Below are 14,158 nucleotides of genomic sequence, written 5' to 3' on the forward strand. Positions count from 1 at the left end.
ATTTTTAGTTATTACAATGTATGTGTATCTGTTAAAATTTTTTATTTAATTGTTTCAATAAAATTTAAATTAAAAAACTGAGGTTCTATACGAGGCGCTTACTATTGATGTCGATACAAATAATAAACATGCCTACAATCTTATTGCCTACGATTTGATGAATATAAAAAATTTATCTGTTGAGCATTAAATAATTGATGTTAAGCACATTTTTATGTTCATCAGTCTAATCACAATACATATAAATTATTTTTACCTTTCATCATTTGTTTTGTTTTTTGTGATTTTATTTGTTTTTGTTCACTCTTCCCTGTACTCTTCGCGAATATTCTCTAAATGCACTACACTTCTATACCTTCTTCAAAATCTACCATAAAATTTTCCGGAACAGGAAGTGGTAAGACTGTATCTATGTATCTATAAAAAATATTTATATTTTTGTTCCGATTTATATTGACATTTTTGTGGACGTCATTGTTTTGGCATTTTAAGTCATTTTTGGGCATTTGCTTTAATTTTATTTATTACTCTAGATAAACTATAGACGTTGTTTATTTTTATATTTCTTAAATTTAATTCTAATACACTTTGCAGGGTTGTTATTGAAAATGAGAAACGTTTTAGCTCTTCCACTAACTATTTTTATTATGCTTTTCCATAACGCATGTTTAATACAATGATATAAATATGAAGCTTATTTTTAATAAAAGCACGAACTGTACTTTATACTAATTCAATTATAGTATAATGACAATATATAATTATGGAATGTTTATTCGTGAATAAGAATATGCACGTTGAATTATTGTTTCTAATGAATTACAATAGTATTATTTTGCTGGAATATTAATAACTTTGATAACTGATTAGAATTATAGTAATTAAAACTTAACTATAGATATAATTTTTTTCAACTTAACAAAGTATATAATAATTCAAATCAATAACTTTGATTCTTTTATGAGGTTTAATAAAGTCAACTATGATATTTAACAAAATTTTAAAATTAAAATTATTACTTTATTATTAATTTATAGTATATTTGCACTTTTTGTTTATAATTATTTCAGCAAGTTCTGTAAAATTTATAATTATGCTCATGAACAATTGTTTGCAATTTTAAATTTACTTATTTAAATGTTTGTTTTTCATTTAAATAAAACTAACATATTTAACATCTATTAGAATAAATTATATTTTTAAGATTTTTAATTCTTTTTAATTGGATTAATTAGTGTTTCTTTAATTAAAATATTAAGTTGAAAACTAGAATAATTAATAAAAATTTAATTTAAACAATATTATGATACATTAAAATTTAATAAATAATGTATAAAATGATTCACCAAGAATTCTTCTCTCGTTTTTACTTCAATAATACAGTTATTTAAAACCTGATTTTTTGAGTTTTTGAGTATACCTAAAAATCATTTTCAAACTCTAAAGATTCTTTGAACTACTCAAGAAGTTTTCTATGAAGATTTTCAAATGAGAAAATTCCTTTTCTACTGTAAATAATTTAGTGGATAATTTTATTGTATCAGATCAAAATTTTATCTAAATAATTTATTGTAAAAAAGAGGGAGTTTTCATTGTAAAACAGAAGTTTGCATCACTAAAATACTTCTTAAGTGGAAAAAAAAATTCAAAAATTTGAAAATATGGTCGTTGAGTATCTTTAAAAATTCTAAAAATCAGAATTTGAATACATTTGTAATTTTAAACGAAAAATAGGGTTAACATGTTTGATGAACCGTTCTATATATTATATAAACTATATATGAATCGATGATTACAAAAACGACACGAGTCACATTTTTTGTGAAACGTCATGAATCAGAAAACTTTGAAAGTTAATAATAAAAATACATCATATTATTTATATACACAAATTATGAATAATCAGTGCATAATATATTTCTACGAGTATTCATTTTTAAATAAGAATTTTTTTTAGAACTATTTAAATTATACATATTTTATCAATTATCCAAAAGTTTTAAAAAATTAACTCATGTCGTTTCTACAGTCATCAATTCATATAATTATACTACAGCCTATTTAAATATTTTAAGTTATCTTTTAATCATTTACTATAATTTTATATTTTATTACAAATCGTATAATTTAATTTTACTTTAAGTATGTTAATAAAAATTCTGTTATAAAATGGTTTTCAACTTGATTATACACTATAATATAAATATATTATTGTATTAGAAATTTTTTATTCTATTAGATGTTTAAATTATTACCTAAATAGCTTTTTAATTAATATTTTATAAATAAATTACGTTAGAATACCATGATACTCATCATATATAATATATATATATATATATTGTTTGTCAGGTCGCAGTATTGTAACTAACAAAAAAGGAGATGGTTCTCAAGTAAAAGAATCAACTGAGAGCAATACAACATTGGAAGACGATGATGTCAGAGGTAAGTGAAAATAAATAAAATAAAAGCTATGATAAAATCTTGATAAGATTTTAAACATTATGGTGATTTTAAAACTTTACTTTAACCATAATATGATAGTATCCGCCTATACATTAAAATTACAAGTGTTTTAAATTTATAATAATTCAATATTAAATAATTTGCTTGTATTCACATTTAATAAATAAACATAATCGTTATGTTGAAAATATTAATGAAAATCTAAATAATCTAATTTAAACAAATACATATTAATATATACTTACATTTTCATAAATAATAATTTATATTCTAATGCTCTCTATTTAAACAGTACAAAAATTGTATTTAATAGCTAGTTTCTTATTTTCTATAAAACTGAACTCTACTTAGTAATATAATTATAAATAAAATTATAGGTACATATTTATACAAAAAATTATGAATTACTATATAATATACTTTTATAATTATATTGTGTAAGTATAAATGTATATTATTATAACTTTTACATATAATATCTAAAAAAAAATAATATTATTTTACGAGCAATGAACGCACAAGAAACATGAATACCTACCTCAACAATACCTTGTAATCAATAAAAAATAATAATTTTCAATTAACCTGAAATACAATATAATATCTGTAAATAAATATATAATATATATATATACTCGTATTATTATAATCTAAACTGCTTGCTTGTGTAAATAAGAGCAATATGACGCTTACATTTAGGAACACCCATTAAAATATTAGCAAAGTCGTCGCGTGGAAACACATATTATATTATTATTATTATTATTATTATTATTATTATTATTATCATCATCATCATCAATATCGAATGGATCTTTAACGTATAACAACGGACCACCGACGTTCAGTACTTTAATATATAGCCATAATAATATTTTCTTATAATACAAACACCATATAATATCATTAATATCATCATATAAAATAATATACTTATAATAATATAATATGACATTTAGAAACCCGGTGTAGGAGGTTTTTTGTTGGTTTTTCTTTACAATTATTTTTATTTTTTTATTCTCGTTTGTGTATATTATGCATGCGTAAGGAATACTACCCTCGTGACGTGTTTGAAACCCTGTTCTGTAAACACATTTCACTATTCTAATATAAAAAAAAAATTACAAACAAACAAACGTACAAACAAATAACAAAAAAAAATCGTATACGACCGTGTTTCCAATTTGTCACGACTCCAATGTGAAAAGTGTGTTTTTCTCTTAGAGGACAAAAAAGGGACTGTGGACCGGAGCTCTACAGTAATTGCCAAAGATGCGGAAGGTAAATATCAACAATGATAAAACCAACTTTTATATGATATTATATTCACAAAAATAATATGAACGCGGAAACGTGAAACTTTTGTTCTTATTTTCGAGTTAAGAATAGTCGAAGTTTTTCGTGCCAAGAGTATGATAAATTACATTGTATAGTAATCAACTATACTTATACTGTATATCGAGTATTGTTATTTAATTTGGAGTTAATATACTAATATACAGCTAGTTGATATTTTCCGCTTTCACGTCGATTTATATGGATATAGTATATCCCATAAATCTAGTAACTGCTAAGGATTTCGGCAACTAATCAATTTATTTAAATACTGTTTTTTAAAAATAATAACTTATATAGAAAAATTCAAATTTAATGATAATTTCCATTTTTTTAACCAAAATTAAAAAACTTATGTTACTTAGCATTGACTTTTTAAAATTTTAAAATTTGACATTTTGTTAACTATTTAAAAGAAAAAAAAATTGTGAAACTAAATAAAATTGAGCAAATTATATTTTTTTAATATATTTAATTATAGGTTTATTCAAATTTAGAAAAAATAAATATTTCTTTATTATGATAACAATTTACTATAACCAGTTTTTCAAAGAATAAATTTTAAATTAAGATCAAATCTATTTACAAATAATAAATAGATATTTTTAATATTTTTATGGAATTGTAAGAATTAACAAATACAACATGATTTTGCGTTTTGCATATCTGTAGGTAAGTTTAAAAAAATCAAAAAAAAAGTTGTAACTTTCAGTTTTTATAAAGTTTTAATAATTTTTCTATTAATTTATTAAAAAAAAAAGAAGATTAATAAAATATTTATTTTAAAAATTTTAAAATTAAATCCTAGAAAAATATTTTTTTTAATTTTATGAAAAATAAATATTTAAATTATTATTAAATTAGAATTTATCTCAAAGACCAAGACTCTTGAAAATTCGTGTTATAAAAATTGATTTGTGCTTGGAAGATCCTCATGGCGTTAAAAGACTTTTGGGATAAACTGTATAAATATATATATTATAAACACATGTCATGATATTATATGTATATATATATTATATATATACAAATATATATATATATTATTATATAAATCTAGCTCTAATATGAACATAACGTAACATGTATTAACTATTATTTTCTAATACCGTAATAATAATATCAATAAATAATTTTTAACTATTTATTTTATTGTATATGCATTGTTTTATCGTTCATCAATATAAATATATAACAAAATAATATAATTTGTTTATGTCTTGTTCGTCATAATATTGTTATTTTATATTTTTATCTGATATTTGTAATCTATGTTATGTGTATACATTTAACATATACAATAAGATTCAAAAAAGGGAAGTCATCTAATAACATAGAACCTAACATAATTTTTTACCTTTACTTAAGCTACAAGTCTTTTGAAGTGAGCGGAAGTGATATTATAGTCGTGGAGGTTTTCTTAAATGAGTTAGAGAAAAGTTATTTTGACATGATTTGTTGCTTTCTTTCGAATCCTTCATTTTAAATTGAAATTTTTTACAACATTTATTAATTGTCTATCATTACGGATTTTGAAATCAGATATATGCGTGATACTTGCAAATGATGAATATCTACGAGCAAAATACTTGAGTAGTATGAATTTGCGAAACTTAAGATTTTTTCATAACCACAAATTTGAACCATATAAATCCTATTGACTTTAAAAACGGATTTTATTAAATATTTACATTATGATTTGTATATTAATATCTCTTTTATGCCCACACTTCTAGAACCATTAATTGCTTCTACCACAGCGTTTAAATCCCATCCAACTCACAAAATACGTACTATATATTATAGCGTGTAATTGTTTAGGGAACGTTGGTACGCCACCACCGTCACCGGCGTTGTCATCCTCTTCCGTCGGTAGCGTACTGGGCTGCTTCAAGAGTTCCTCGTCCACATCTTTCGGATCCAAGACAAATAAACTGTCAATAATTGTCACCGCCAACCCCCAAAATGTCTTGGCACAAGGTTAGAAAAATTCTGATGTCTCGTTTAAATTTACACATGGTTTCTTTTTCGGTTGCATTTTATAACACACTAATAAATAACAAACCGTGTGTCACTTAAATGCATTTGATACAATATACAAATATATATTTATACACTACTGGCTTAATAATTAACTTTTTTATATATTATAATAATAACTCATCATATAACAGTCAACTCGTCGAGTTCAGATGTAAATTTTCGTGGTTCAAAAGTAACACGCGCCCATAATGTTTCATTTTATTAACATTAATCGAATAACTTGATTTCTTATATTCACTTAACATGAGCGCATAAAGACCATTTTTAGATTCACCAAAGACCTTTTCAAATTATTTACATGATATTGTATTTCGATATTGAATCAATTTTATCGATATTGATGAGACTAATATATCGAAATTACATCGGTATTCGATATCATTTTATTGCAGTTTCTATTTTCTATTTATTTAAGTTCTAACAGTTCCCACCCAGGATTCTCTAAAAAAAACACTAGTTGGAAATGGTTCAAATCAGATGAAGAGAAAGTGGTATTATTTTGCTCCTATATTTCAGAATTTTTAAAGCCCTACCAACACAACAGTATTTTTGCCAAACAATTGAAAACTCACCATTTTATCTTGCTCTTAAACCTTTTTCTTTAGGTGTGGTCAAATATTTTATTGATTCCTTACTACTTATAAAATCACCCGACATAGATCTTATCATTGCTGAAATAACGCAAAAACTTCCAAAAACTGCATTGATTCACTTAGATCACATATTAAACTCATTTTGAGACTTTCATACTTCTCTATTCAATGGAAAATATCACTTATAATTTTAATTCCTAAACTTGGTAAACCCGATACTCCGCTCTCTTACAGTCTTACCTATCAATAAGCTTGCTACCATTTTTCGCTAAACTATGTAAAAAATCTATCTTAAAACGCATATCCAAAAATAATTAACAATAAATAAATCATTCTACATGCCGAATTTGGTTTCCAAAATAAACATTTCACTATCCATCAAATTCACTGCTTAACTAATTCGATCGCCTACTCCTTGGAAAATAAATCATATTACTTTGCTATTCTATTTGATATCGCCCAATCTTTCGACTGTTTGGAACCCTAATCTTCTTTATAAAATAATAATCATTCTACCTCCTCCGTATTATTTATTTATTAAATCACATTTTGAATTTGAATTTGTACAATATTAATCTTATTTTTTTCGTCAATCGTCTATGTCAAGTTTTTTTTAGTAATAAATTATAAACAATTTATTCGTTATTTATTTTATTCACTATTTAAATTATTTAGTAATTATAAGTAATTTTAAAGTAACATTACCTGATAGTCGTAGTCGTACATGGAAATAGTTAATCTTTGAAGTAGATAACAATGGACGGTATAATCATAATTCATAATGTTTAGTAAATAACGAGTTCATTGTCACGTAACCTAACCTTCTATAATTTTAATTAAATATTTAATTTTTTTTATTTATAATAATCAATAAGAAAAACTTTTTTTTTTAATGTCTACAATTCAAAAAAAAAAAAAAAAAAATCCGTCAATAAATTAGTTCATTGAAAACATATCGTTGTGTACCATTAATTCCTACCGGTAAAATTAAGATCTTACCCAGTATTTATTACATAATATTGATAGTCTAACCGTTTTTTGGTTATACTGCTTCAGTTAGGTTCAGTATACTTAAAATTTCCTTGCATGACGCTACGTGTAAAAGTAAAAAATTCCATATAATTTTTCAAAATAACTGCGAAAAACAAAAAAAAATTAAAGAAAATCGAAATCCTATTTATGCAAAACTAAAAAGAAAACCGCATATATTTTTAATTTTCACCAAATATTTATATTAGCACTTATTTTTTATGGTAATAATTTTCAAAATATTTAAACTCTTTTTAAGTTATTTATAGTTATTTGGTGTCTTAAATTTTTTGTCAATCAAAAAAAATTATTTATGAAAATCTTTGAAAATGTAATACAAGATTTCTCAAAAATGTTATTATAATGTAGTTTAATAGCAATTTAAAAAAAATATAAATTAAAATAAATATACATGTAATACGTATATCATGTTGACAAATCATTTTTGTTTAGAATCGTTTTTCATATGTAATGATTTATCATTGAATTCAAATTTAACACGTCGTACAGTACAATGATTTACTCTTCAATGATGAGGTACACATTACACTTTCTGTAGAGCAGAATAGTTACCTACTTTCCCATTTTTCGTTTTATCTTTTATATACAGAATTTTTGATTGAATGTTTTAAAGAATTTATTTGGTTCACATGTATTGATTTGTGAAATAGTTATTTTTAATTAATACTCACATTCACGTGATACATATAAACTTACTTATTTAGAACATAGGTACGTCACATATACTGACAATGATGTAGGTATAAGTGTTAAATGTTATATTTTGGATTAATAAAAACATATTTTTCAATAGTATTATGTGCTTTACTACAATATTATGTATATAATATTATGTAAAAATATTGTACAATATTACAGATTGTACATTGTACATTTTTTTAATTTTCTGATTAATAATTTATACCTACACCTATTTCACTAGTCAAGAACTCTATGAAAAAATTTTATCTTACATAATACACTAGAAAATGTATTTATTTTATTATATTTGAATCGGCTTTTTACAATATAACATAACATGTATAATAATTTAGATATATTATAATAAAAAAATAATATTTATTTATCTTAAAATTAAACTTAGTCAACTTGAGTGATAATAAAAACAAAATATGTTATAAATCGTTGTAGAGATGAGAGATATAAAAATGTTAACCTCCATAGTATTAAAATAAGTTTGTATTGTGCATCATTTTTTTAAAGTTGAGCATTCTTGAAGAAGTAGATTTATAGATAACAGAGTAAAAGAAATCATAAAGTCTAGTATTGTATCATACAAAGTAATTCAGGAAGCCTAGGAATATTGACTTGTTCCTGAATCATATCATGAATAAAATTTAAACCGAATTTATTGCACCTAGCTGAAAGAAAATTGAGTTTAATAATTTAAATAATAGTCTCTTAAGTATGATCTAAATTATGGATATTGAGACAAAAATCAGCATACCTACTTCATAAAACAGTTTTGCACACTTTCAATCCGACGAATATCGATTGAGTTAAAATATAAACAAGAATCTCTAACTCCTGCACTTGGTTAACGCGTTGTACAAATAGTAAGTTTATAGTCAAAGGGTATAGTTGATCTAGTACGACGAAAATTCATTACTTTACATTTGGTGATACTTAGAGATAAATTAAAGATATTAATTAAAGAAATTTATCAAAGGTATTTTGGAGAGTGACACAATCATTAAGTGATAATATCTTATTAAAAATATTTAATAATAAGGGACTAATTGCCTACTTTGTGAAACTCCGGATGATGCTTGAAATAAATTGGATGACTTTCTGAAGAGACTTACAAATTGTCGACGCTCGCTAAGATAGGATCTAAGCCATGATAATTATCAACATCAAATCTATCAAAAATATAAAGAAAAAACCTATGATCTATAGAGACGAATGCTTTAGAAAACTCGGTGTATATCACATCGACTTGATTACCTAACTCTAACAAAGGAAAGAGACAAAGTCAACAAGAAATAATCCATATTGGGCAATTTATGTAGTTGATAAAAAGGTATGTTCGATTCATTTAAGTACAGCAGACTTGAACAATTTACCAAAGAAAGATAGGCTAGAAATGGGCTTATAGTTAGCAACAGCGGACGGATTCCTAGACTTTAAGATAAGGTATAACGCAATTAGTTTTTCAAGCAAATGAGAGATACCTTCAACAAGTGACTTGTTAAAAATTAAAAAGACTAGTGAACCGAAAGTGGTACGACAGCGGTACAGTTAAAGAGAAAAAATATCATTTGGATTAAAACCACAAGAATTTGTAAGGGACTTATCGTACTGAATTAAACTTATAATTAGTTATCCTCATCTACATATTAATTTGTACCTACCATACATTGCACGCGTATATAAATTTGCGACGAGTCTATGAAAGTTCCACAAAAGTATACTAATCATATAGGTATAGGAATTTTGAACTTTGACCCATATGTAAAGGTCGTAACTTTTATATAGTCATTTTTATGTCGTTAAGCTTATTGTTGTTTTTTGAGCTTAGTCTATATATTTATATATATATTGTTTTCTATGGTCATACTTTAAAATAAAAAACTGCAAACGATAATATGACAATAAATATGTATAATGTATATTTACAAAGGCACAATAATATAATGGAAAGACACGCGCGAACACAAACAACCAATCATATGGAATGGAATGTCAGTGTGTAGGTGTGTATAGTGGGTGGGTTGACATTGTTAGTTATATACAACCCTTTACACTGATAACACATTTATGTGTACGAATGTGTTTCACGCAAATTTTCTGAGAGCGACCTTTCCATGCACTAGAGTACAAAGTTAATAAAATATGATTTATTGTATTGTATAAGTATATCGTGAATAGAAAAGACGTGTCATTTTTTTATAAGTCGTACAACAATAGTGATATTTTGGCGCTAAAAACACATGTAAACTAACGAAACAAAAAACGTTTGCACAGTTGTTTTAATTTTAAACACATACCACGTCACACTCACTATTGAGCTATTATAATGCTGTACTCATACTGTTTACTATTTTACCATTACTTTACACACATGATATAAATTATATATCCTGTGTATCCCAGTTTTATCATATAATACATTTTTTCAATCAACGTTCTTTTTTCTTTTTTTTTGCTCATTGCCGTCGTTTGTGGTACTCCCATGGTGTCGTCGTCACATTATAATATATTTAAGATCATCTAAACGCCTAAAAATCAAGATATTACATTTACATAATCGTCGTTGTCGTTGACATATAAGTGTTTTATACATTTTTAAATGTATATTATTTAAATAAACACTTTCATTTTTTGTGAACAATCATATCATAGTGTAGGTCACTACCACTGCTTTAGAGTTTTCTATTCCGTTCTCAAGTAAAGTACCCATAAAACGTATCACATACCTACTTAAATATACGCTCCAGTCACCGTCATCTGCTGCTTCTTCTGCTGCGGTTAATGATACGTCATTCGTGACCACGTTCCTGGTGAGTTTCGTACCTAATACACACGTAAATTTGTTTACTATAATATCACAATTTTAAATCATTTTATGCGAAATTCCACAAATGTACTCCTTAAATAACCTTGGGTTTATTTTATATAATAAAACAATATACATTTTCTATATATACATTCAGCTTATCATAATAACATAGTAATATAGAAATAGTCGTATCACCGCATCGCGTAGCCCCACTCCCACATCCCATCCCTCCATCACCCCCTTCATAGTATGGTGTTGTGCTTTTGCAGTAACTGTCCCGACGAACCCGACGTAGAACGTCTAGAACCCGGTAACTCAATGGAATCGTTCGTTTCGGAAAACGTTTGTAAGTATATGCAGAAAATATCCGTTTAAACATATATATAATATAATAAATTATAAAGTACCATAATTTAAAATAGAATAAAATATCACCTAAATTTTATTTTAATGAGTATATTTTCCCATATTATAAGCAAGTTGATTATTATTTTGCTGCATATAATACGACAAACATTTTCTCAGTCTATTAAATACATTTTTTTAAAGTTTAAAACAACTAAGTAATTAGCTTATAATACTAAATTATTCCCATTAACAAATCATTGATATTCATTTTAACTTATAGTGATTGTGTGTACTTGTCATTTAGCTTATGATAAAAGTGATTTCTTATTTTAATCATCATCTCACATATATATTCAATCACTTAATATATTATTATGTTATGTTGATAATGAAATATTTTTTACAACTCTTAAAAACCCATTTTCATTGCTTATTATCGACTTCTTTTATTATTTTTATATCTATAATCTAGAGTTTAAAGTATTCATGAACTCTATAAACTTAAAATTTAAAAACTATTTTCAAATAGTAAAAGATGACTGAGAAAATGATTGCTACTTATATTGGTACCTACGCATATGTATGTAATATAATTTCACCCGCGTGTACGCTTAACGTGCGACCTATATCCATTTGCACACAACATCTTATAACAGAATATGTTTATCTACCCTACCATCGCATTCTATAAATAAGTTGTTTTTATTTTTAATTATTATCAATTAGTAATTAATTTACTAATTATCATTAGCATTCGATTTGCTTTAGTAGGTAAGCTAGTAGCGTATATATTATATTATAATTAGGACTGGAAATTTGATACTCTAAAAAAATGAAAAATAACACAATAATAGACCAATTATTTAAAATTATATACTTCTAAAATTCACTAAAAGACTACAAACACGACAAAAATATTAGGTATAGGTAAACAAAAATTTTTAAGTTTAATATGTAATATTCATAAAATAATATTAAATTAATTATTTATTATGATAATTTAGTGAAATAATAATTTCATAATGATAAATTCTATTTATTTGTGAACAGTGATCGTGAAAGTATTAAGTACTTTTATGCTTCTAAGTTGTTCCGTATCAATTTATATTAGTTATGTGGGATTTAAAATCCCAAAATATTAATTTTAATTGTACTCAACATGTTTAATATATTGATAATAGAATATTTATAAAAAAGTACTTTCGTTAGAATCTTGAGATAACATTTTTGGATTTTGGATTTGTACATATAAAATTCCCTTAAAAAAATTAATATGTATATCAAAATAAAAATTGGTATTTAAAAAAAAAAAAACATGAAATAAATTTGTATTAAAACGAGCACCATACCGGTAAAAAATTAATTAAAAAGTACATTTAAATCACAGTCCTAATTATAATAACCAATAATCTCCATCGGTGTATTATACTGGTACGTAGGTTTCATTCTAATTATCATTCAAACCCGGCTGGAATAGACGATCCAATAAAACAATGCATATACACGTAAAATAACCAAAATTATCGATATAGAAACATAGACCAAAGTATAATTAATGTATACATAGATATAACAATGATATTATACAATGTATATAATATACGTATAATTATATATATATATAGGATGAAACACGCATTGATATAATATAGTGCGTGTTTTCCTATTTTTTTCTTTTTTCTTTTTCTCTGTTTCTCATAGCTATATCGGTTTTCGTTTTTTGCATTTCTTTTTTTCTTTTTATGTTTTATTTTCACACATTTTCACTAAGACGTGAGGATTGTCTGTCCCAACAAGACATTCTCGCAGCACTCGACTAACTCTTGCGGTTCAGGTGAGTTCAAACAACTACAAATACAAATCTAGATAGTATTTTATATTCAATTTTCAATTTCACATTTTCCCACACGGTAATATTAAAATGTACATATTATTATACTTATTATACCTACGTTTTGTTGAAAACCCATTTTGATTATTATAGTACTCATATTTATTTAAATATATATATATATATATATATATATTACAATACCTGTATATATTATGATTATTTCACTTACTTTATTTTTATTAATCCACTCGTACTGCGTTTAAAGCTTTTGTATAATATATCTATAATCTATATACATTATACTGATATTAAACATAATATTTTACACACATCGGTGTTGAAATATCTTTAAAAAAATGTAAAAAAAATAAATAATAAGATAATACCGCTGTCGGATTTACCGAAACTAGACATTAACCAATGTTATACGTAATCATAATAGCTTATAACCTTAACGGTATTATTTCAGCACGCAAACAAGAAATCGTTAAAATCACAGAACAACTTATTGAATCAATCAACAATGCTGATTTTGAAGGATATACGTACGTATGATTATTATATAAGATAATATATTAATATAAAATGATTAATATATCATGTTTATTGTATAATTCGTGTACGCATATATATGATTTCTTTAATCTAAGATTATTATTTTGTTAGTCAAAGTTATGATATTTTTTTACTCAAATAATTATTAGAAGGTGTCAAAGCTTAAATTCTAAGCAAAATTAAAAGTTTATTGGTTTTACAGTCATGTATATTTCTTATTGCTTGAGATTCTAAAAATACTCGTAGTTCTATTCGTCGGTCGGTTCTTTAATCTGTAGATTTTGTTGATTGTTTAAGTATCTTATGTAAAAAATTTCGATTCTATTAATTTCAAGATATTAATAAGACTAAATAAAATTATTCTTTTTAGTCAGAAATCTGATCTCGCCAATTTAAAATATATAGCAGATTTCCAGGCACAGTTATAAACAT

The 14,158-nt window shown here is 24.7% G+C and overlaps 1 protein-coding gene across 18 annotated transcripts in view; it reads left to right on the forward strand.

Moving 5' to 3' along the window:
• Positions 1 to 14,158, forward strand: part of LOC112601865 (calcium/calmodulin-dependent protein kinase type II alpha chain) — a 49,058-nt gene that overhangs the window by 33,317 nt on the left and 1,583 nt on the right. For 4 of the 18 annotated variants that reach the window (XM_025349705.1, XM_025349707.1, XM_025349708.1 and 1 more), the window contains exons 12-15: positions 2,353 to 2,445; positions 3,691 to 3,747; positions 13,109 to 13,171; positions 13,641 to 13,716. In XM_025349705.1, the coding sequence (XP_025205490.1) occupies positions 2,353 to 2,445; positions 3,691 to 3,747; positions 13,109 to 13,171; positions 13,641 to 13,716 (289 nt within the window). Of the gene's footprint in view, positions 1 to 391; positions 398 to 2,352; positions 2,446 to 3,690; positions 3,748 to 5,622; positions 5,782 to 13,108; positions 13,172 to 13,640; positions 13,717 to 14,158 lie in introns of all 18 variants that reach the window. The other 14 variants (XM_025349714.1, XM_025349715.1, XM_025349716.1 and 11 more) reach the window with 8 other exon arrangements.

This window comes from Melanaphis sacchari, unplaced genomic scaffold (assembly GCF_002803265.2).
Source record: "Melanaphis sacchari strain LSU unplaced genomic scaffold, SCAv2.0 Contig7_pilon_pilon, whole genome shotgun sequence".
Classification (NCBI taxonomy): domain Eukaryota; kingdom Metazoa; phylum Arthropoda; class Insecta; order Hemiptera; family Aphididae; genus Melanaphis; species Melanaphis sacchari.